Source organism: Pogoniulus pusillus, chromosome 5 (assembly GCF_015220805.1).
Source record: "Pogoniulus pusillus isolate bPogPus1 chromosome 5, bPogPus1.pri, whole genome shotgun sequence".
Taxonomy (NCBI): domain Eukaryota; kingdom Metazoa; phylum Chordata; class Aves; order Piciformes; family Lybiidae; genus Pogoniulus; species Pogoniulus pusillus.
This window is the reverse complement of record NC_087268.1, coordinates 25,892,362-25,917,191: the sequence shown is the minus strand read 5'-3', so window position 1 is coordinate 25,917,191 and position 24,830 is coordinate 25,892,362. Positions and strand designations below refer to the sequence as shown.

General features: G+C 46.0%; 1 protein-coding gene across 3 annotated transcripts in view; it reads left to right on the top strand.

Annotated features, from left to right (window-relative positions):
- The first annotated feature begins 9,456 nt into the window (after window positions 1–9,456).
- The window catches only part of LONRF2 (LON peptidase N-terminal domain and ring finger 2), a 33,751-nt gene continuing 18,377 nt past the window's right edge, over window positions 9,457–24,830 (top strand). For all 3 annotated transcript variants that reach the window (XR_010302363.1, XM_064143587.1, XM_064143586.1), the window contains exon 1: window positions 9,457–10,661. Coding sequence is in view for 2 of the 3 variants with exons in the window: in XM_064143587.1 (XP_063999657.1) it covers window positions 9,905–10,661 (757 nt within the window). In the remaining variant the exon portion in view is untranslated. The remainder of the gene's footprint in view (window positions 10,662–24,830) is intronic.

The window sequence follows — 24,830 nt, the reverse complement described above, 5'->3', positions numbered from 1 at the left end:
TGGTGATTATTGCACAGGCATTCACTTTCCATTGCTCTTCTCTTGCTCCCAGAGTGACTTACAAATTACATCTCCAGCTGTTTATGACATAGCTAATACCTACACTTCGCTTGCACAGTCCTTTTGATAGGCAGAGCTGCTTTCAGATATTTTGTAATCCTTTGAGGTTTTACCGTTGGCTTCCTTAAAATCTGAATCCATCTTAAAACTGATCAGTTCTTGGCTGGATAACACCCAATGAATCTGGATGAAGATTTTGAATAAGGATAAAGGATTATCTTTGTTGCGTCTGAGCCAGCCTACGTGAAAGTAACCTTATCTTCAGCAGCCAAATCCCTAAAGTGATCTTGTTTTTCTCAGTAATGAATGCATGAATCAGGGGACCTAAGGTAAAATAAAAATAAATAAATAAACAAAGCAAACCTTTTATCTTTTTCTCCTATTCTTTCTGGTCCTGCAGCTAAAATCAGTGTTTTTGACTTAGATTTGTCTCCACTTAGAATCTTAGATATTATTTCTTCAAAGCTAAATGATATTTGAGATGACATCCCAGCCATCTCAAAGTGCCTGTTACATTTCATGTCCTCATGGCACTGCTGTTGTGAAAGCTTTAAGCTGCTTGTTGTTTTCAGCCTCTCCTCCTCTAGAGACTGTAGCTTCTCTCACCTTCTGCATTCTCTTACTCTTTACCTCATTCTTCCCCTCAGTTTCTCACCAGACTATGTGGAAGACGTCACTTGCAGCTGTCACACAACAGAGCACTACCCTTCCTGTCTGCCCCTTCACCTCCAAATGCTGTTAATGTACTACCCAGAGCCACTGACTTTTCTTTTCTTCTAATTCTACTTTAGGCCACCTCCAACTGGTTTTGTCTCCTATCCAATATGTTTTGCATTTATATATTGTCATCCATGAAAGCTTTCTGACCATTGCCTCCTGATTCTCTTTTTCTGAAGGTCTTAATCTATTCCACCTCAGGGCAGAAGGATGCTGTCCCTCAGAGCTTTCCTCCCTGCCCCTCTGAGCAATGCAGCCCCAAATACAACTTCAGCAATTATTTTCTTTCTCCCTGCAGCTAAAGTAAGTCATGATACATCCTTCTCACAGTCCTTGGGGGCTACTTAGCCATGGGCAAAAGGCTAGATCTTTTCACACATCATCAAAACCATCCATATCACTGTACTTGTCACTTCAGACCTGTAATGCTGGTTTACTGTGGGTTTTGTCCTAATGCTCTGTCTTTGGCTAAATATTTCTATTCCTGCATGCACTGTTATTTCCAGATGAGATTTTATGTCTCTTCACTCTGTATTAGTTTCTGAGTCTCAGCCATGATGCTCTCACATGACTTGAAACGGCTGCTCTCCACCTCTGGTCTCTTTTCTGATGGTTGCCATTCACTAAACAGTTGTTCAGTCTTTTAAGAGGAGGATCCTTTCCTGTTCATTCTCTTAATTCTTCTTCTGGTCCTCTTGTGCCTTACTCCCATATCAGCAGAAGCCTCCTGCACATTCCTCCATAGCCTGTCATTGTGGCTTCTGAGGTGGCCCTCTTGGTGAAGGTCTCGTCTGCTGTGGAAAAGATGGTCTCAGCACCACCCTCTCTGAACCACGGCAGTGGGGGCAGGTAGTCTTGCATATGACCTGGTGGCTCAGTGTGGGCAGATGTGTGCAACCACACCTCCTGGCTGGGTGACACCATCCCAACACTGTTGTTTCTGCTGTCCCCCTGCCATACAACCTCCATCTTGACTTTGGCATCCTCCTTGTGCTGCAGGAGAGTCCCAGCACACAAGGTTTTCATTCCTGGGGCAGAAAACATTCAGTTTACCTTCTTGCTGAGATGCATTGAGCCAAGTCCCTCTCCAAGACCCCCCCCATAGTCCATCCAGTGATGATTCCTGAGCACGTGTTTCCACAGCACGGTCCGCTGAGTGGAAAAGCTGCAGGCTCTGACTCAGAAACAGCAATGCCCTGATTTGGACAGGCTGATTAAATTCATCCCCTCAGCCACACCCTGCAGAACAGGATGGCTGACCTTTCTGCTGATCCAGGCTGCTCTGCCATGGGGACCCAAAAATCAGCATTTCATCAAAATATGAGAAACCCCCACTGCACTCTTCTTCCAATACTTGCCCCTGCCAAAAGAAATTTAAAAAAGGGGGAAAAAAAAAAAAAGACAAATGCTCTTTGTTTGGGAGGTGGTGGAAACTTGTCTGCTCTTGACTGGCAAAGAATAACAGATGCATTATTGTTTTGGTATGTTCTCTTGTTCTCTCCTAATTTTATCTTGCAACCTGACTATGTGTTTTGTAGGTTGGTGGACTTTTAGGGCCAGGGTTGTCACTGGGAGGTTTTTAATGCTTGAGCTGGTGATAGCAGTGAGGCTCTGTGTGACAGGTGCTCTGTGAGGGGCTGACACAGAGCACTTTATCAGCAATCACTTTTTAATTGAAATGGGATTGCTGCAGCATGGACTACCAGAGTTATTCCTTCAGTAGGGTCTTGAAGATAGCAATCAGTAGTTTCCAAGGGAAATAAGACATTGCAGTGCTCTCCACCTATAGGAACATGATCTCTTTTCTGCCTTAACACTGTTTTTCCCATCTGACCCACATTTAGTTTGTGAGCATAATGTCTGCAAGTTTCATGAAAACATGTCATGGGCTGACTCACACTAAAGAAGTGATCAAAACAGGACAAGAAAATTTCTGGCAGGCAAAACAGTATTGTACACGTGCATCTGATGTTGTTTGCCTTTCTGATGTTGGATTGCAACCGACTGCCAGTTTTAAAGTAGGGGGGGGGGAAACTGATGTCTGACATTCAGCTATGTCTTTGGTGAATCCCAGGCAGCACTTCCAAAACAAAAGCCCCCACACTGCTGTTAATCAGGCTAGCACCTGGGCCTCAGCACATGAACTGTGGGATGTACAACACCAGGATGTCCTCCAGTCTCTGAGAAAAGATTTTCCTGAGCAGTCTCAGAGAACTTGCTGGTGTACAGTGTTATAGAGGAATGCCTTCTGAAATGGCACAAGGGGATACATTTCGATTTCATTTCCTGTTAACGGTAGCAGTTCCAAACCAAAAAATGCCATGTGAAAAGAGACGTCTGAGAAGATAATGATGTCCTAGGAGGACCAGCAGAGAGCATACCTTGAGAAATGCTGATCATCATCCATATGCCCAAGGCAGCCCATCTCCCTAAAAAATGTTTGTGCAGCGCTGCAGAAACAGGAGAAGCCCCTAGGTGATAAGGCATGTCTCCTGTACCCATGGCAATGCCACCTGCTGTGTCCACCATCTGGCTGGACAAACACCCACGTGAGTGACTGGCACCAGAAGGGATTTGGGATGCCACCAACTGCAGTGTGCTATGATCCTTTTAAAAAATTAACTCGGTACCAGATGCCAGAAGGGTCTCTTGCCATGCTGTGTACATCTTGCTGACCTTTAGGATGCCTTGGTACAACGTGAGCCTGGGCAATGGCACTTTCCACCCACAGAGGGTGAAGGCTCAGGCTGTTAGCTTTCAGCATGGTCCAGGTACTACTGCATTCAAGCACATAAAGCAATCCAGAGGAGTGCGAGGTGGGGCTTTGCCAAACCATAGGGATTAGAGCACCGGTGTAAATTGGCCCAATTTCACCAGGAATTTGCTTGCAGAATGCCCTCCCACTTAGTAGGTGGACTGATCCCAGATATTCTAAGGTGGTTGCAGATCAACACCCAACAAGAGGACCCAACAATCCCACCCCAATCCTGTGCCCGCCAAGAGCCCTGACAATATCAGCAACAGAGAGAAGGAGATGTTGCTATTTATTTCTTCAGGCATGTGAACCAGCAAAATGGAAAATATTATTCTGAAAATCCAAGCTGATGCTTACTGAATGAGACTGAAAAATTCCCCAACAATGCTTGCAAACAGCAAAAGAATTGATGTGGAAAGAGACTTCCTTCAGATGAGCTAACCATGTCCACGGCTGTGTGTGCCAGTATGGTTGCCACTCTCCAGTGCACCGGGTGCTGCGGCTGGCATCGCGCCCCCCGTAACCCTCCAATTAGAAAACAGGTGTTGTGATGAGTAGTCAGAACTGGCCTGTGCTGGCTGGGGAGGGAGGCTCCAACACAATGTAGAAACTACCACAGTATATATTTATTCACGTTATAAGGCCACACCGTGAGTCCTGTGTCCAGTTCTGGGCCCCTCAATTCAAGAGAGATGTTGAGGTGCTGGAACGTGTCCAGAGAAGGGTGACAAAGCTGGTGAGGGGCCTGGAACACAAACCCTATGAGGAGAGGCTGAGGGAGCTGGGGTTGTTTAGCCTGGAGAAGAGGAGGCTCAGGAGGGACCTCATTGCTGTCTACAACTACCTGAAGGGACATTGTAGCCAGGTGGGGGTTGGCCTCTTCTGCCAGGCAACCAGCAACAGAACAAGGGGACACAGTCTCAAGTTGTGCCGGGGAAAGTATAGGCTGGATTGTAGGAGGAAGTTCTTCACAGAGAGAGTGATTGGCATTGGAATGGGCTGCCCAGGGAGGTGGTGGAGGCACCGTCCCTGGAGGTGTTCAAGAAAAGCCTGGCTGAGGCACTTAGTGCCATGGTCTAGTTGACTGGCTAGGGCTGGGTGCTAGGTTGGACTGGATGATCTTGGAGGTCTCTTCCAACCTGGTTGATTCTATGATTCTAAGGTGTCCCAGACAAACTGGGACACCCCACCTGTGGTTTCACACAGGATTCTTATATCCTTCAAACATTCAAGTACAACACAATTTGACCAATCACTAACACCCACACTAACAATTTCTAATCACAGTAAAACTCTGCAAACTAACTATATTTTTGCATCATTGTTGCTGTTTGTCTATTGATCTAAACTTCCCTAGAGCCAGCCTTCCTAGAGTTGCTCATTTAGAAGGCTTAGGCAATGATGGGAGGGTTTCAAAGACATGTTAGGGTGGGGCAGGGTGCTGGTGGTGCCTTGATTGTCTTGGGGTATCCTTTATCGTTTACAGACAGCTCTAAGCTTTCTGTAGGAGGGACATCGAGATGCTTGAGCGTGTCCAGAGAAGGGCGACAAGGGTGGTGAGAGGCCTCGAGCACAGCCCTACGAGGAGAGGCTGAGGGAGCTGGGATTGTTTAGCCTGGAGAAGAGGAGGCTCAGGGGGGACCTTATTGCTGTCTACAACTACCTGAGGGGTGGTTGTGGCCAGGAGGAGGTTGCTCTCTTCTCTCAGGTGGCCAGCACCAGAACGAGAGGACACAGCCTCAGGCTGCGCCAGGGGAGATTTAGGCTGGAGGTGAGGAGAAAGTTCTTCACTGAGAGAGTCATTGGACACTGGAATGGGCTGCCCGGGGAGGTGGTGGAGTCGCCGTCCCTGGGGCTGTTCAAGGCAGGATTGGACGTGGCACTTGGTGCCATGGTCTAGCCTTGAGCTCTGTGGTAAAGGGTTGGACTTGATGATCTGTGAGGTCTCTTCCAACCCTGATGATACTGTGATACTGTGAAGAAGCAAAGTATTTCCAGGGCTGGGCTTTCTTTTAGTTTTTGTTTGTTTGTTTTTTAAGTATGAATACTATCAATCCAGTAAAATTTCACTACCTTGTTATATTAGGGCGTATAATGTCAACTAATATATATATAGATGAAGTTAATACACGTTCATACTGTGAAGTCTGATACAGTAGGGAAGGGAATTTTCTTAACAACACTTATCTCTGAGTGAGGAGACACTTGCTCTGCATGGCAGCAATTGGAAGAGAATCCAGTAGTACAGTTTAATTGTCTTCTTTTGCATCATAGGATGTGTTAATGATTTGTTTGACAATTATTAAGATGTTTGATCTTCTAGTCAATCTGTGCAGGATGTAGTTAAGAATAATTCCTTTGTACATGATGCACGTGTGTGATGTTGAAAAGACAAGATCTGTCCCCCTGCATGAGGTGTTGCAAGGGAGCATATGAACCTCCACAAAACAGTCCTAGCTCCTGCAATTCACAGCAGATGGATTAACATATCACACGTTGTGTGGGAGAAAAACCAATCTTCATTATGTTTAACGTCAGTGGATTTTAGCTAGGACCTTTTTCATCACTGGCACTACCATGCAACTTTCTTATAAAAATGAAAGATTCTTTCTCTTAAAAAAAACCAGCCTGCTATTTCATTGGAGGCAAATTTATTAAGACTTTTGCAGTAATAATCATACAGTGACCTTTTAATTTGAAAGCTTATAATAGATGAGACAATGATTAGGGAAGGTGAAAAGCAGCTGAGTGCTGGCTGGAAGGAGTGTGTTCTGTGCCCTGGCATAGGTTTTTCTTGGTGCCATAATATGAGGCAATTGTGATATGCCTTGGGAGGGGGAATCTCTAACTCTAGAGCTGCCACTTGCAGAGTGCTCAAGCTGAGGTCCAAACTGAGACTGAAGTCTCAGCACCTCCATCCAGATGCAGCTCAACCTAAGGAGCCTGAATTTCTGACATAAATTGCATATCTGAAAAATCCTATTCTGAAATGTCATTTGCTAAATTGAGTGTCCCACGTTAGTGGCCTCTTTAGACTTAATTTACCAGTACCTCAAATGCCCAGCGGTTAAAGAGAGCACTATTATTCCTCTTCCCCTATTCTCTTGTTGAAAAGGTAAATCTGTTTGTATTTGTGGAGTATTCCAGTGCTGTACACTGAATTTTACAGTAAAGCACATGGGGAAATTTCTAATTCTGCTCCTTTGAGCAAGGTATCACTTAGAGATTAAAAGGTGCAGGGGGACTGCACAGCAGCCAGGAATGCCTACCAAGTATCTTCTTTCCTGTGGCATGCAGCCTGTAGAGAAAATAGTTTGGAATTAATTAAAATCCTATCAGGCTAATGCTTGAAGGAGACATTAAATAAGCATACACAGCCTTAATTATGCTATATCTTAATTTCCATGCCTTTGACTTTTACAACTTCTGTAACATTTTAGCATGTTATATGTGTGCATACCTGTGCGCTGATTATATCCTAATTAATTCATTCCAGAGCAATAAAATACAGTTTTCCTTTACAAGATCATCAAAACAATCTGGAATTTAACACTTCAAACTAGCTTGAAGTAGAAAAGTGTTAAAGGAATTAAAAATGCCTTTCAAATATGTAAGTGCTGTCATTTCAAAGTTGCTTCATCTCCTCCTTTCCTCTTCAAACTTCAAGTAAAATCCTACCCTGGGGAGAACCTTGGGAAAGGTAGGCCTCCAGAAGAGGCTGAAAATTAGCCTACAGACTTAAAGGAAACCTCGTGTCAACTTTGAAGTGTGTAACAGTGACTCAGTGGAGCAAGCACCTGTAATTCTCCCCTTGGAAAGCGGATGGACTGCTGCATGTTGCCTGAGAGTGTGACAGAGCCACTCCTAAGTGGAAGCATACTATTAACAGGAAAATAATACGGCTAACGGAGAGCATCTCTAACCACCTGCCACATAGTGGCTGATTTAGGATGACAGGGTGGGCTTTTTATAAGATTATGAAGCCAGATGAAGTTTTGCCATGGTTTTGGTGAGTACAAGAGGAGGTCTTTCGTCTTCTGTGGTAAGCAACATTTCAATCCTATGCAGTAACTACAGCTTTTTTTCTAATAACATTTATAAATCTACTTCTGTATTTCAGTTGTTTTTCAGATTCCTCATGAAAAATCTGTTTTCCTTTGGGGCTATCATGATCAATTGATCATAGTTCACCCAACAAGAAGCCATAAACTATGCAATCATGTCACGTGCCACTTGTACCAACTGAACTTCTAGGCAGGAGCCTCCTATGTCACGTTCTCTAAGGTAGGCATAATATTGATAATTCCTCTGAGAATCATGAGCTTCTGAAGTACAGATCATTAAGAACTATGCTTTAATTTCTTTCCCTCTGTTTCTTAGGCTCTCATTCTTTCCTGCAAAGTGTTAATACTTTCAAGTGGTTCAAGGAGCAAGCCCACATTTTCACCATCCATCCAAGATCCATGACTCAGTTAATTCTTACCAATGTTGCAAAAGGGAGCTGCGTCAAAGTGCTTTGCTGCTCAAATAGGTGAATGGCAGACACAAGTGTAGGGTAATGCCATGGCCAGGCATACAAATGAACTATGTTCTGGAGCAAGGCTTGTGAAAGAACACAGCCCCCAAAATAGGCATTGAGAAGAGTGATGCAGGTGTGCTCAGATATTGGTGGCGGGTAATTCTGTACATGGGAGGAAGGACAAACATAGCATGCTGAGTCAGTTTGAACAACACCAAGGTAATTTTGTTCCCTTGCAAATAGATGTCTTGAAAAAATAGAGACTGCATGCCAGGAGGCTATTGATCATGATGCTAAATAAAGTAGTAACCGTACTCCATAGAAGGATCTTTTAGAATTACCTGCTAAGCACTGATGAGGAAAGGACTGCAGCCACCCCAGCATGCCAGCTTGGCGTGACACAAGCACAGCAGCCAATGAAGGGGCTGACTGGCCATGTTCAATACCACCACCTCAGCTGGTGCCCACTGAGCTGCTCATCAGAAGGGACAACTGGAGCTGAAGGGCCATCGCGCAGCAATCCCAAGACGCATGGAGGAAGGTGGTGTGGCAGGATGCCTGCTCTCTCTTTTAACGGGAGAGAAAGGAGGGCTGCTGAAATCATAGAATAGTTTGGGTTGGAAGGGATCTTTAAAGTTCATGTAGTCCAATGCCCTTGCAGAAGCACAGGTGGCTCATTCACCTGGCAGGCTGTCTGCTCCCATGAATGTTTACAGTTGTGCCTAAAATAAAAGTTGCCTAATATTTTAATTTTTTTCCACTCTTGTTATTCCTGCGGAGCAAGTTGGATTCCTTTCTGACTCACGCATGATTAAGTAACTTCCAGCTGCATTATCTTTATTGCTGCTGCCGATGCACAAGCCAGCGCTCAGCACGACTCGCGGAGCCCACGCTGAGCTGGCAAGGCTGCCACTCACAGAAAAGGTGTTTTTTTCCCCAAGAGTTGTGGAGCGTAGCCATATTCTCTTTTTGTTATTTTTTTTAATTTAAGAGAGTGCACATGTGTGATTTCTCGAGGACCAAAGAAATAGAATACAACCAAACAATAACCCATAACACACCCCCGACCCACCCCGAGCGGTGTTGCTCGCCCCATGCGGAGATGCTGCGCCAGGCAGCCGGGCGGGGATGAGGCAGGGAGTTCGGCGCCGAGGGGGTCCGGGCGGCAGCGGCAATACGGCGGCCGCGGCAGGGGAGGAGAAGCAGGGAGGGGTGGGCAGCCCCGGTGAGGAAGCTGTTAATGCCGGGCACTAGGAAACGGGAAGGAAGAGGCTGAGCCCAGCAGGAGCCGCACAGCGGAAACACCCCCCTCTCGCCCCGCTCCACTCCCGCAGCAGCAGACAGCCGCCGCCGGTGGGCCGGCCGGGAGCGCGGGCGGAACGGCGACAGGCGGCGACAGGCGGCGACAGGCGGCGACGGGCGGCCACGTGCGACACCGGCACCTGGCGGCAGCCACCGGGCGGGCCCGGAGGGAGGGAAGTTGCGCTCCCTCCGCGCCGCTGCCCCGGGGGGAGGGCGGTTGAGGCGGCTTACACAACCGCCCGCCCCTTACATAAAACAGGAGAAGGACGCGCGGGGGAGGTGCGAGCTGTGCGTCGTGTGTGTGTGTCCCCCGCTTTCGTCTCAGACGCCTCCCTTCCCCCTCCGTATCCCCTCCCTCTCACTCCCACGTCCCCGTCCCCTCCACCACCCCCCGGCCCGGGAGCCGCCCCCCTGCTGCAGCAATGTGACCCGCCCCCTCCCCTCCTTCCCTCCCTTCCGTCGCCGTCCCCTCCCAGGAAGAAGCCGGAGTCGGCAGCGCCGCGGGCCCGGCATGGAGTAGGGCGGCCCGGGGCCGGCGGCGCCGCGCGGGCATGGAGCTGGGCCCGGGGCCCTGCGCACTGCCCCCCGCCGCTGGGACCGGGTCCGCTACCGCGGCGGGGGGACCCTGCGCCGAGATGCTGCAGGTGGCGGAGGAGGCCTTCCGCGGCGGCAACTTCGAGCTGGCGGCTGAGATCTACGGCTCGGAGCTGGCGGGGCTGCCGCAGCCCGAGCGGGGCCTGTGTCTCCGCCGCGCCGATGCGCTGGCGAGGGCCGGCCGCATGGCCGAGGCGCTGGACGCCTACGGCGCGGCAGCGCGACTGGGGCAGCTGCGACCCGAGGAGCTGCGGGAACTGGCTGAGAGCTTCGCCCTTAGCATCCGCGACAAGGAGCTGCACCTCCCACCCTGGGGAAGCGGTGGAACCGGCGGCGGCGGGGCGGAAGGCGAGGGACTGGGCGACCCGGCTTGCTGCCGCCCGCCCGAGCTCTTCGCCTGCCCGCTGTGCCGGCGGCTGCTGTGCGAGCCGGTGACCCTGCACTGCGGGCACACCCACTGCCGGCGCTGCGCCGAGCCCGGCGACTGTGGCCGCTGCCACCGACCGCGCCGTCCTGCCGAGACGACCCCCACCACCGCCTCGTCGCCATCGCCCGCCTCCCGCCCGCGGGTCAACGTGGTGCTGGGCAACCTGCTACACAAATGGTTCGCCGCCGAGAGCCGGGCTCGGCGGCTCCGCGCCGAGGGCGACGCGCTGCGGGAGCGCCAGGAGCTGCCGGCCGCCCTGGAGAAGTACAACCAGGCCCTGGAAATGGGTGAGCGACGGCGGCGGGGGAAGCAGGAGGGGGTGGTGGCGAAGGAGGAGGAGGGGGCGAGGTGGAGGGTAGCGCAGTCCGCTGGCCTCTGAGCTGCTCCCTTCCCCCTCAGCAGCTAGGCGGAGAGGGAATTTGTGGTGAATGGTGGGAGAGGGCACCTGGAGGAAGGTTTGAGAATGAATCCTCCCAGTGCATTCCCCCCCGCCCCGCCAAATGAATGGCTATTTTTGTTCCTCTGTTATTTTTGTCCTTGCTCAGAAGGTGCCTGGCGTTTAAGCTGCCTGCAGTCGATGACTCATTATGCAGTATTTCTGGAAAACCCGTTTTCCTATTTGTGGGGAAGCCATCCTTTAGTAAAGGATACGCAACAGTGGTTGCGTTTAGCCCAACCGCGGCATCGTGGAAGGAATGAGTGTGTGGATCGGATTCATTCAGCTACACGCGGTTGCATCTTCAGCAAAACGTAGCCTTCGAAAACACTTAATGAAGTATAGATTCACATAAATGCTCAGAATGTTTTCCATCTTGCACTGTGCATAATAGTCAGGGTGGCTCCGCATTTTAACTTGCGAAGATGGCATGTCCGTGTTCTGAGTGCAAGGCATGCAGTATCTCCGTGTGCGAATTACCCTCAGAAGAGCGTGGCTTTAAATAAAAATGGCACCGTCTGTCTTCCTCATCTACCAAACCGCTGGCAGCTTTAGTCTGTCAAAGCTAGGTTGTTTTCAGTCTCTGCGCCGAGTAGTAGATGGATCCTGCTGGCTCAGTTGTAGCCTTATAGTAATGCTTGTGTGCGTGCGTGCTTCTGGGTTGTTTGCTCCGCAGGCGGTGGGGGTGGTACAACTCCATGAGTATCTGAAATGCCTGGAGAGAGGCATGGAGCTGGGAAGAACTGGGATCCCGGGATCTGCCACTACACCCGTTGAGTGGGATAGATGGCCAGTTTAACTGAGCGGAGAAGGCTCGGTCGTGTTAGCAAGGATGTAATCATGCCGGTAAAGCTCTTCGGAAGACGAGCATATCGAAAACTGCGGTTCTCCTCGGTGGAAGCGCTTCTTCGGTAGTTTGAGTAACACTGCTTTTTTTTAACCTGGTTTCACGTCTTTGGATAAATGGATGTGTGGGGGTTTTGTATTTTTCTGGCTGCAGTGATGAGAGGCACATTGTTAATGCAACTCCCTGGCTTGCTTTCGCTTTTTGCTGCTATTACATGCTAAGTTAGCACAGCGTAGTCGCCTCACGGCTGATGCTGGCAGTGGAAATCGTTACTTCGGATATTTATTCTATTTTCCTAGCTAGATGTGACAAGTTTTCAGTCCTAACCGAGTCTGCTTGTGAAACTATTATATTATTTAGCTGAAGTAATCTCTATTAAAGTAGGGCAGGACAGAGAGCCCAAGAAGGAAGGTGAGGCAGAGGGGAGAGGCTCAATGTAGGTCACTGGCGGATACAGCAAGTTTTCAGTAGTAGAGTAGTCATGTTTTGGATTCAGAGTCTCGCTGCGGAGAGAAATAGCATCTTGTCAATGAAAGAAGTCTTTTCATGTGATTTCTTTTTTTTTTTTTTTTTTTGAGAACTGCTCCTTCACCATTGCTTCTCCCTGGCTGCAGGGTCTGGAAGGGGAGGGAAAACTGTAGTGTGCTGCTAGTGCTCTTGCAGAGCCTGCCCTTCCCACTCCTGTCCCTGCCCAGCTGTGGCTGCTGTGTTATGGTCTTAGAAAGGGTGCTGTCAGGATTTTTTTTTATCTTCTGTGATTTCCTAAGCACTCTGGGAATCTTTCTTGAAGCTACTCACTGTTGTCAGTGACTCTAAAATCGCTTAACAAAACTTTATTTTTTTAATCTAGTTGAAAACAATAGCAGGTATCTTTTTATCTTTTGAAATCCTAAAATGGTAGACGGATGTGTAACTTCGTTAGCTTATCCAAATCCCTGTTGCTAAAGAGTAGCCCACCTCCCAGCCCTTGTGCTTTATTCCTGTTCCATGCTGATGTAGTTTCTCACAGGTTGAACTGCTGTCTGAGCCTCATGTTCTGAAATTCTTACTACATGCTCGTCAAGTATTGACTTTTTTTTGGCTTGCTGGAGTTGCTTTCATGCTTTCAAGCCAAGTATCACAGTAAATAGGGAGAAAAAATAGTTGAGTACTCCTTAAGCGTTAGCATATGAGCAACTTGGATTGCAGGTATTTACGAATTCTTATGTGTGAGAACATAACTGCTTTTTTTCTCTTTAACCTCCAGATACTTTTGTTACTATTTAGAGTCAAGGGCATGAGTTTCTTTTAAGAGCTTGAAGGTATGTGAACACATTGATTATACAATTACTGTATAAGGTTAGATAAAACTCCAGGCTTCTTGGCAGGATGTGCAGATCAGCAGGATTTTTTTTTACTGATGTTTCTTGTGGAGTACTTTTCTGCTCTGTCTGCAACAACCAGCTTTGTGTGATATAATAGCTAAAGCACGTTTTCCAGTTACCTGTCACTTCTGGTTGCAACTTCATGTCTTCTGATATGTGTTTTAGTTCTCAAGGTGCTTGAAGTCTAAACTATAAAAGGCTTCCATCACGTAGCCAATACTAGCTTATTTCCAGTACCCTAATAGAGTATCTGCTCCAAATTTCAGGTCTTAGAAGAGGTCTGCCTGCCTTCAAGTTGCCAACATTTTCTAGTCAAACTAGTTATTCTTACAAAAACTTACTGTTAACAAGTATCTCTTTTTTTTGGTGCTAAACTACTGGATCTACAATGCCAGCATTTCTGTCATGTTTGCTCTGATAGACTCTGCTGTGGATTGTAGTGTGATTGTGTTTTTTGTTGTTCTTTTTAAGAAAATCAGCTCTACTCCTTGATTGCTCTAGTCTTCTTGAGATGCCCATAGCTTGGTGATCTCTGCTATATTAAACAAGTTCCTGGCTTTCTTTTGTTGCTATAGACATTGGAATAGATCCCTCTGTATTGCAAAGTATCTAATTACCACAGATTCAAAGCAAGCACATGTCAAGCTGCTTGAAAGGAAGCATTTGTTTCCAGCAGATTGCTCTTTGTGCCAAGCTTTTTTTTTTTCCTCCTTGCTGTTTGAGATGTCATAATATCTACTATTGTCCAAATGTTGTTCTCAGGACTATTCCTCACACAGATGAAATTCAGAGGGCTGGAGTATCAGATGTAGGCTTCCTCTCTGCCATCATTTCTAAACTGGCCTTCTGATTATATGAACTCCTAGGTCAGTTGAACTGAAATATATAATATATGCAGGTTTGGTTGGTTTACTTTTTTTATGGGTTTTGCTCGTTGTTGGTTGGGGGTTTGTTGTGTTTTGGGTTTGTTGTTTGTTTTTAGTTTAGGTCTTTTTGTGTGTGTATGTGCTTCCCATATCCTTTTCCTCTCACCTGCTTCTCTCTGCAGGTGTGCAGTTGTTTCTGTGTATTGAGGCTTTCAGACTCTTTAAGCTATGTGCATGAAACTAGAAGAGAGATTTTGGTGACAAATTAACATGAGCATTTTGAAGATGTGCTTTTTGTGAGTGTGTATTGGCTTGTTTGTGGTTTGTTTTGTCTTTCCAGAAAGCAATCCCCAGTTAGAGAGGAACTGGTGGCTGTTGCTTCGTGGGAAGATTGTATTGGTGCTTTTCTGAAGTACAGTGTATAACTTCATACTCACAAAGTCTGTGTCATGGCAGGGGTGGGAGCACAACAGTAAGATTCACTCTTAAGGAACAGTATTTATCAGAAAAATACTGTGTTATGCATCTGAAGTAGGAGCATATTGTACACATTGTGCTCCTCTGCTGGTTTTAAAATTAAATGCTGTACAGCTCAGAAGAAGCTTTCCTTGGAGTGAGGGTCCACTTGTAAACATACACACATGTGGTGTGTTACAGGGTTTGGATGATAGTGGCTCATGCCTCCAGTGGACTCCTCTGTGCCCTTCTTTGTGTGAAGTCAGTTGTATGAGGTTTAGGAAGGCCAAGTGCTGGGTCTTGCACTTGGACTACGACAATCCCATGCAGTGCTACAGTCTTGAGGCAGAGTGGCAGGAAAGCTGTGCAACAGAAAAGGACCTGAGGGTGTTGTTTGGCAGCCATCTGAACATGAGCCAGCAGCATACTCAGGTGACCAAGAAGCCCAACAGCATCTTGGCATCCAGCAGTTGTGTGGCCAGAAGGAATATGGAAGTGATCGTGCCTCTGTACTTGGTGCCAGTGAGGCTGCATCTCAAATACTGTGTCAGGTTTTGGGCACATCACTACAAGAAAGTCATTGAAGTGCTGGAGTGGATCCAAAGAAGAGCAGCAAAAACTGGTGAAGGGTCTATAGAACTAGTCTAAGTCTTGTGAGGAGCATCTGTGAGGGGACTGTGATTTAGTCTGGAGAAGAGGAGGCTGAGGGGAGACTTCATTTTCCTGTACCGCTACTGAAAGGAGGTCATAGTGAGGTGGGGTGCTGGTCTTGTCTCCAAAATTCCTAGCAATAGGATGAAAGGAAATGGCCTGAAATTATGCCAGGGAAGGTTTAGACTGGATAATAGGGGAAAAAAAAGTCTGTGCTGGAGGAGTGGTCAGGCATTGGAATAGGCTGCCCAGAGAGGTGGTGGAATCACTCTTCCTGGAGCGTTCAAAAAACATGTAGAAATGTGACTCTGGGACATGACTTAGTAGCCGTGGTGGTATTAGGTTGGACTGTTGAATTCCATCTTAGATCTTTTCCAACTGAAACAATTCTACTATTTACTGAGACAGCCTGTTAGTGTGCTGTGCCTTTCCTGTAGATAAGCCTGAAGATACCTGCTCAGATAAAAAGCCCGGTGGTGCAGTCCTGTGGCTCCTGTTGCTGTTTTTATAATGGTTCTGGTTCCTGAGCTGTGTCAGCAGCTGTAAGCCTTAAACATTCTGTAAATGCTGCAGTTCTCCCAGGAAAGAGCTGTGCATCTGGTGCACCCACCTGACCCTAAATCAAAATAAGGTTTCTCAGGTGGGGAGGGATGGCTCTGCCTCAACTCCTGTGGCACGATGAAGCAGGTGCTCACTTGCCTGCTATGCGTTGTGCAGTCTTGGCTGGCTCCCAGCATGGTGGTACAGGTTGTATCTGGACACTAGCGTGTCAGTATACTTTGTTTCTGCCTAGGACACATTTGCATTTGCCTGTGGTGACACACTGCTGTAGTGTCCCGTTGGAGTCAGCAAAGCCTGAGGAGCATCACTGTCCCGGGAGAACAGTAAAGGCTGCAACAATTCCTTGGAGTGGTTGTGTTTACTTCTGGTGTGATGGGGCTTTTTCAGAGCAGAAACAGGTTTCCCATGGGAGGGGGTTATAGCTGATGCATGTAGCTGCTCAAGTATTTTAAATCCTCCCCAGCGGCTTCAGAAAAAGTTTGTAGGAGATAAGCTCAAAAAGAGCTTTAAAAACAGTGGAGTAAAGGATGCATATATGTGCAAAGGCAGCCTTTTCTCCCACAGCTGTCTGTCTGGATCTGTTTCCAGTGGGTAAGGAATGGCGTAGGAAGGGCCAAAGGGAGGAGGTGAGTTTGCACTGAGCTTGGCGTAGTGTCAGAGGCAGTATGCTTGCAAGGAGATGCTGCTGTCTCGGTGCTGGAGATTTTCTATCTCGCATCTGGTGGGGTGAAGAGCCATGTGCTGACCCCCAACCCACAGGGTGATGTGTGGAGCATTGCTAAAACAAAATGTAAAAACTTGCCTGAGCTTTGGTGGGAGGGTGAGGATCTGGTTCTTCTAGCCAAACCTTGCCAAGAGAGAGGTTTCTCTCTTCTCATCCCAGTGTAGGCTCGCCATAAATTGGCCTGATCCAAAAGAAAGCTTAATGTCACCACTCGGCGTTAGTTTATTTTGTGGTCAAGCAATTCATGGAAATTTATTTGGTGCCTTCCAAATTTTCCCTTCATAAGAATTGAATTAAGAGTGCAGGCAGGCCAGGAGGCAGTAAAAAAGAGCTGTAAAGGGAGCATTTGGTGTGCAAAGATGAGATCTTGGGCCAAAATATGTTTGTTCACAAGCAGATGTAGCCTCTTAGGACAGTACCAGTGGTGATTCCTGTTCCCCAGTCTTGCTCACTAGAGTGTTATAGGTGTGCTGGAGATTGACCTGCTTGGATTCACCATACTATCATCATCCTCCCATGCCAAACATTGAGTTTGCATGGTGAGGGGCTTGGTGTTGCCTTTTTGTGAATTTGTGGTCACTGCTTTGCTGGGGTAGCAAGTAGGATGACTTAAACTCTGTATGTATAGTATCTGCAAACTGTGGTGGCCTTCTTCCTCTCCCTGTCTCTAGTCTAGTAGACAGTGTCTTTGGATACAAACTCAGGCTGCTCCTGATGTCCTAGGTAGATAGCTGATGTGTATATTTGGCTTTTCCTTCCCTCCTACTTTCCTTTCACATGGGTAACTCTCAAAGAGATAAAAGAAACCAGGCATTCTTGGGAACTGGGCTGAGTTCTTAAAGCCATGGTAGTCGTGGGCAGTTGTTTTGCCACTGCTGAAAAATGCTGGGGCATTTCCCTTCCAAATTTGCTTCTGAATTGTTTTATGTAAGGGGGGAAACGATCAGAATTTCTTGATGGAGTGGTGTGACATCCTGTTGGTGCTATCCTACTGCAGACCTGGGGTTGAAGTGTTTCTGTGTTAGTCATGGGTCAGGTTCCGAAGCAGCAAAGTGGCCCTGTCTGCAAAGGGAAGCCAGAAAGCTGTGCTGAAATTTCATGAAGGAGTCTTACTAATTCTGCTGCTGTTTTTTTAAGGGTTCATGTTCATTAGTGATGCACTTGCGCAGAGGTTGTGTTGTTTAAAGAAAACTGCCAGGGAGCATCAACATGCAGCTGTATGTGAGTTGTGTATGTTGCATACAGGTCAATGTTCTCTTCTTTTGTACATTATTTCTGGAAGATTACTATTAGAAGATAAGGTCAGTTGCCTTTTTTGGGGTGTAATGAAAATGAGAGCCACTCAATGTTACCTCCTTATGGGGTCTTGTGAATGCTTTCTCTTTTCCAGTAGTAAAGATGGAAGTCTTTGCTATTGTACCAGCCATTTAAAGAAAACAAAAGGAAAAAAAACCCACAGACAAACCCAAACCTATGATGCTAGACAGCTGTCATGACTTCTGGAACAGCAAATGGTTCAGTCGTTTTAATAATTTATCAGAAGAATATTTAATTGTGTAGCTCATAAAGGAAAGCATGACTTTCCAGTGGAGAATGAGAAGTCTCTCTGAAATTGCATGCCACAAAAATTACTGAATGCTTGCTGCATGTAGGATTTGTGCTAAAAAAGGAGTTCTGGAAAAGTGCTTCTTGGAGCCTGCCTAAAACCTGTTTGTTCTGTTTTACAGGGCGAGAAAAATGTGTAGAAGTAGGAGTCAAGGCTAGAGACTGTTGGCAGTAGTCTGAGTGTTATTTTTAAACTTAAAATCTTTTGCAGACTTCTGTCCCTCAGCCCCCTCCCTTTTTTAGTGAAGTAGTGCTTGAAAATAGTAGTAAATACTTCATCTATGACACCACTGGAAATGTGTCAAGTGCTTTGGAACAGAACTTGTATTACTCCTGATTTGTAAAGAGCTTGCAGTGGAAAGCTTAGATCCTGTAGTTGGATCTCTAGAAGTTTTGAAGAAGGTCTGCTGAAAGCAGGGGATTTGCAGGCCTGCAAGATGAGGACAGTGTTGGACAAGAGGCTTATCTATCATAGGCATGAAGGGAAGAAGGCATCGTGCTGTACAACAGGCAGATTTTTAAGTAGTTATCATTGCACATATAACTTATGTACTGCTTAGGATAGGGTGACACTTCCCCCTATCCCTGCATGTATGTAACCCAGATGTCATTTCCTATAAATAATTGAACTACTTCAGCAGTCCCAGAGAACAAACTCTACCTTTGTATAAGAAAGTGAACAATTTTTGAAGTCTCTTCAAACAGCATATTCTTTTTCCTTTCTTGTGAAGCCTTTCAGGATGTCTTTTGCTTTTGGAGGCAGATATTTATAGAACTGATTTGTGCTTCCTCATCCTAAAAGTTGTAGAGTGCTGAAGAGTAACTGGTAGAAATGTGGTTTATGTACTCGTCATGACAAAATATGGCAAGTAGGTTATCGCTGGTAAAATGATATTATGGCAGAATATTTGACTGTAAAATGATCGTGTTAACTGTGATCATGGCAGAACTGCTTGGCTGGCTTCACCTGTCTGTGAAGAGAGGCTTTGGAATCTCTTTGCAATCATGGGTTTGTGAGAAATATATGTTTGATCCGATCAATTCGTGGCAAGAGGTCACAGACAGGGAGGAAGGGGGATTTTGAATGGAGCTGCATTACTCCTTGCACCACCATCGCAAAGGTATACAATAGGCTTAAGATAACAGCAATAAGTAACTAGAAAGGTTGGTGGAGGAGGGAGGCATGTGGAAGAGACAGCCTTTGCGCATAAGCAAACAGGAATACAAAGGACACTACTAGTTTGGAGTTCATGGAAAGGACACTTGAGGAAGACCTCTTACTTCATCACTGAAGACCACCAGAGGGACCACCGGATAAAAAGAGACATGTGTGGAAGAGACACCTCCCATTCCTAAAACTGATAAGGAAAACCCAACCTTTTATTGGAATTAGTAATGAATATGTAATAGAATAGGATATAAAAAGAGAAAACTGAAGGCAAAGAGCAGAGCCTCCCCGCACACCCAGGCCTGTACATGGCTTGATTCCTGCAACTCTATTAAAGCCTTATTTTGCATGAATGCAAGTTTATGCCTGTTATTTATGACAGGTTCATGTGCACCTAGCACATATCTCCACGTTTCTTTGGAGGGTATTTTGAAGATCAGGCAAGGGGCTGACCTCATAGAGTGGTTTGTTTTTTTGAAGCTTGCTTGTTGTATCTTCTTCGGTTTGTAGGCGCCTTGTTTTTGGACAGTCACTGTACCTGCTGTTTGAGAGCATATTTCAGCTCTGAGGCTCTGGTAAGAAACCTTACCCAAACCCTAAACTAAATGCTGGAAAAACTAGTAAGCATTGAAAATGAGCCATGTTTGTGTATGTAATAGTTTTATTATACTAGTGCCAAGCAGCCACAGATGGACTTTGGGTGTACATCGCCTGAAGCAGTGCCCAAGTGTCCGAAGGGTAAAGTGGGAACTGAAAATATTGGGAAGATTCATGGTGTTTTATCTGGAAAGGGCAGCATGCATATACAAAGTATTGAAAGATTAGGATTTGAACGGGACCTGGATATGATCTATTTACACTTAGCTGTATGCTGGGATGTTGTTGAATTGAGCACTGCTGCTGTGCTGTGCAGTTCATCACTCGTGGGGTTTGTAAAGGTGGTTATCACTGGCTTTGCAGTTGTGGAAATGCAGCTAAACTGTAGGTTGACATAATTGGTCTTGGCACCAGACCAAGTGTTGTGCCTCTGCCTCATGAGGCTAGAGGTGCAATAGAAAAGCAAGGGCACAAAGTTAGCTGCACCTTTCTTGTACAGCTTTTACTCCAGGTGGTATACAACTTCCCTTTCAGTGTTTCTTTGGAGTAGTGACTAAGCTGTGCTTAGCAGTGATGACAGTCCAGCTTTATGTCAGATAGCAGCTCCAACATATGGAGCTTTCTAGCTGAGAACTTAGTGAATTGGGAATAAAACTGCTGGGAATCCTTAATGTTTTGCCCAGCTCACATAAAAACCTGTGTTCTTAAGTCAGGGCTTTTGAACAGCAAAATACAAATGCCCAGAGAGAAGTTAGTTCAGTCTTAAAATTGCGTGTTCTTAAGAATAATCCCCCTGATCTGATGCCAGTGTCTTTCTTTCAGTCGAAGTGAACAATACAGAGGAATTTCTTGGTGTCCCTCAGATCAGAGAGCAGCTAGTTAAGCTTGCCGCAAGGCAAAGCGGCAAGTAGGTGAATGTTCTTTATCTTTGGGTGGGAATGCAAGGAGAGCATTACAGATTTAATTCTGCTAGTGAAGTGGTGGCTTTAATTTGTCCACTTCAGTTTAAATAGGTCTTCTCTGCCTTTTTTTCTCCCTTTTCATCTTGGTGTGCTTTATGCTTAGATTGCATATAGAGGTGAAATCCCAATCAAGCATGGATCACCTCTATCTTCAAAGTGCAAACAAGATGTCCTGGGGCTCTGTGGTGGTGTCTGGATCAGTTTCTTTGTGGAGACAACAGGAGAGTAAACTTTGACAATGGACAATTTGATTTTCTTCTGAAGGGAGAAAACGAAAGAAAACACACTTAACATGTGCATGAAGATAAAATAAAACAAGCAGGGCTTGATGGCAGTAGATTCCATTAGCGGAGGTGATGTGTTTTACTGCGCTTGGGTGCAGGCAGTGTGAATGTGGGCGAGGAAGGAGCACAAACCAGCTGCTGCATGGTGGTGCAGGCTGTGAGCAGAGGAGTGATGGTGCCCCACCCTCCTCCTTGCTGCAGCCTGTTCCAGGAGCTACTAAACTCTGCTGCTGTGTCTGCCAGCATTGATCACCTGGTGGAAACAGGTGCTGCATTTGCCCGCAGAGTACTAGTAGCAGGTGCTTGCTCGGTTGTCATAGTGGAGGAGTGCTTTATTGCAAGAGTGGGCTTGTGGAGGAAGAGTTGTGTTTTTCCATGCATCCTCTTTGCACTAAAACTTCTTGTGTGCTTCCTCCGGAGTCTAAGGTTGCTTCTAAAGACTGCCAGTGATGTAAATGCAGGGAGGAAATGCCATGATACTCTTGGTTTTATTTAATTTTAAAAATCTGGTTATGAATCCAGGGAAGGTGGTCTGATATCTGAGAGCACTTGGGCTTGCTGATTGCAACTACACCATCATGCCAGTTTTTTTTTTTGCTCAGGATAGAATCAGTTATCATACAGTAGCTAGTATGTGCCTGTGTTTTGGATTTGTGCTCAAAACAGTTGATAACACAGTGATGTTTTTCTTATTGCTGAGCAGTGCTTACACAGTCAAGGCTTTTTCTGCTTCTAATGGCTGACTGATGATGGGAAGAATGAATTAATTCCTTGGTTTGCCTGTGTGCAAGGATTTTACTTTAAGCTGTCTTTATTTCAACTTTTTTTTTTTTTTACTTTCTTGATTCTCTACATCCCATTGCTGGGGGAAGTGAGTGAGTGAGCAGCCCTGTGGTGCTTAGGTGTCAGCTGGGGCTAAATCATGACATCAATCATGCTCATTGTCTGTCTTAATCAGTTTTGGCAAGCTGACCCTGGTTTTCGTATTTGCTGTGGAATGAAGCTTGATTTGAATATCCTGAACTTCTTACTAGTTCTGTTAATTATTTTATTAAGTGTGCTCTTTCTTCTACACCCTTCCACCCCCAACCAAGTGTGTGAACTTGTCATGTTTGCATGAAGACTGCAGGAGAAAAACTAGCTTGCTACTCAGTCAATTTCCAAACCTCACTAATTTCTCACTGAAATGAGAATATTTCATGTTACTTTTCAAGCTCTTGAAAAGATTTTCATTACTGTGTTGTTCAGACTTGAATTTGTAGCATAACAAAGCAAGCCAAATTTCTTTGTCTCTCCAGGGACAACACTTTAGGGAATTTTTTCCCACATTTTAAATAAAGTCCTGTGCAGACTGAGTCGTGCAAGCAAGACTGAAGGGTGTTTTTGTGATGACACTGCTTCAGTTCTGCTCATGCATTCAGGAAATATGCTTCAGATTGAAACCTATTTGAATAAAATGTGCTATTCTAGGAAGAAGTACCAGATAAGAAGTATGAAGTTCTAGCAACTTCAAATTTGGTCTTCCTGTGCTGAGTTCCTGGAAGAAATCTCAGTGGTAGTTACAGTAAAACTTTGATCATCATCTATGATCTCTATGACAAATCCTCTTAACTGCTCTAATTGCTGTCCTGGCATAGGAGATTTTTGGGAGTTCTGTACTTCTGTCAGCCTCCTGACCTCAAGCAGCACAAGTCTTGTTTTGCTTTTTTTGGTGTTTTGAAGGTTGAATGCCTGGGCATATCTGCAAGGGCAATTTTGGATGTTAGCTTCTACATCAGTAAAAGCCCAATCTAACAAACATCTACAGAGAAGTGTGAAGGTGGTAAGAGTGAAAAGTAAATGATTTTGAGACATTCAGGCTCACAACCACACTCAGGGGAGGCAGTACTTGGTAGCCCCAAGGAGAGTCAAGGAGGTGGGGAACCACCAGGCCCTCAATCCAGGTGGTGTAGAGCTACCAGGCCACTGCTTTGGCTGGTGCTCGTGTGGTGCCATGGGATTATGACTGGGAGGGAGATGCATGGGAAGGCTCCCATGACCTGCAGCTCTGTCCCAGCTGCCTGGAGCTGCAGATCCTGGGAGCCTCAGCAGTTGGATCCCTGATGCTGACAAGGACATAAATTTTGTTGTGCAGCTGCAGGCTCCCAGAAGAGTTTGAAGCAGGAAATGCCATCTGCTGCTATTGTGGAAACAACAAAAATTTCTACACTTTTTACATTTGGCCCAAAATAAGTCATTTAATAATTCTTTAACCTCCAGAAGAAACAATGTGTGTGTTATTTTAAAACAAACCAGTGGTTGTTGTGCGACTTTCCTCCTTCTCCCCCCAGAAAAACTTGCCAGTTATTGCAGTATACCAGCAGCACTCATATCTTGGTACATCCTCGAGCCTGCTTCATTCACCTTCTGTGACCAGTTTTGTGGTGAACAGCACAACATCCCAATGCTTACAGAAGCATTGTAGTTATTTAGGCTGTAGCTGGGTATTCACTTTGACAGGTAATTTAAGTTGCAGTCAGTCAGCTGATGCCCCTGGCGTCATCTCAGTTCCACTGAGAGAGACAGTATGAGACTTCAGTGTCCTGGGACTAGCTATGTACCCTCCTGGGATGCTTCTACCAGCAGCAGGAGGCTGGGAACAAGGGTACTTCTGAGTTGGTCATAGAGACGGTGAGCTTTGGGGCTGTACAGCCATGCCTCTTGAGTGGGACGAGTTTGAATGGCGGCAACTGGGCACCACTGCAGCTACAGCACCTTGTCTAGCTAAGTCATCTCCCTACAGAATACCTGTTATACTGTAGTCTCATAAATGCTGCTCTCTTTAGGAAAGCTATCCTGTGCCTTTTTCTTACCCTCTCTCTATCTAAACATTCTTTGCCAGTTACTCATTAAGATGGGCCACAGCTTAGACTTTCTGACTGAGACTCAATGAACAAGAGGTACAAGCCCTGGATACACGTAGCTTTTTGTGATTTGCCTTGGGATTCCCTTTTTTCACAAGGCTGTTTCCCCTTCATATTGTGAGAGCCTCTGGACTTTGCTTCAGGAGAGCTTGCAGCCTTTGCCACACCATTGTGGTCTCTGGTGACTTTTTTTTGCTTCAAACTTTACTGGTGCAGACAAGATCCTGAAAAAGTGCCAATGAAGATGTTCTCTCTGAGCCTGCTGAATTTAGGCACTATGCCGAAGAGCATGAGATGCACAGTAGTGAACAGAAGCAGAAAGCTGGCTTGTCTGCCCCTGAATCTCCCACTGCTTCCTTTCCCTTGGGGTGTCAAAAAAAACCCCTCACCCAGCACTTTCCCTGACTGTTGAGGCACCTACCTTTGTATCTTCCTCTGCCAGCATACTGTACACACATACCCTCCAGGAGATGGGGTGATGGCAATGCAAAATAGTCATTCATACTCAATCCAAACAGAAGACATTGTGTAAATGGTAGCTAAATCAAATAACTTCATGTTTAAACATCTGCTAAAAGAAAAATTAACAACATCTTGGATTTTGAAGATCTTAATTGTTTTCAATTCCATTTAACTAGCTGTCTTTTAAGAATTACTGTCTAGAAATACGGATCACAGTAGCAGTCTGCAGGTGTAATAATGAAAACCCAAAACACCAAGACAAAACCAAACAAAGAAATCTGCACAGAACCTCAAAGTGTGAATTAGCTTTTGCAGAGCTCCTTAGTTTTTTGTAGGCTTTCTCACAGTAAGGGACCAGTGGGGCAGCATCAGCCCTGGTACATCATTCTACAGTTAGTGTATCTGGCAACAGTCCTTGCTGCTGCCAAAACCAGCGTCGGTCTTTGCTGCTGCTTGCTTTCTCATCCCATGTCCTGGCACTGTTTGTGTGGCTGTACAGCAAACCACTTGAGGGGAAACTGATCCTCTTAAACCTTTTTATTTACTTGTTTTTATTGGATTAGCTTTCAG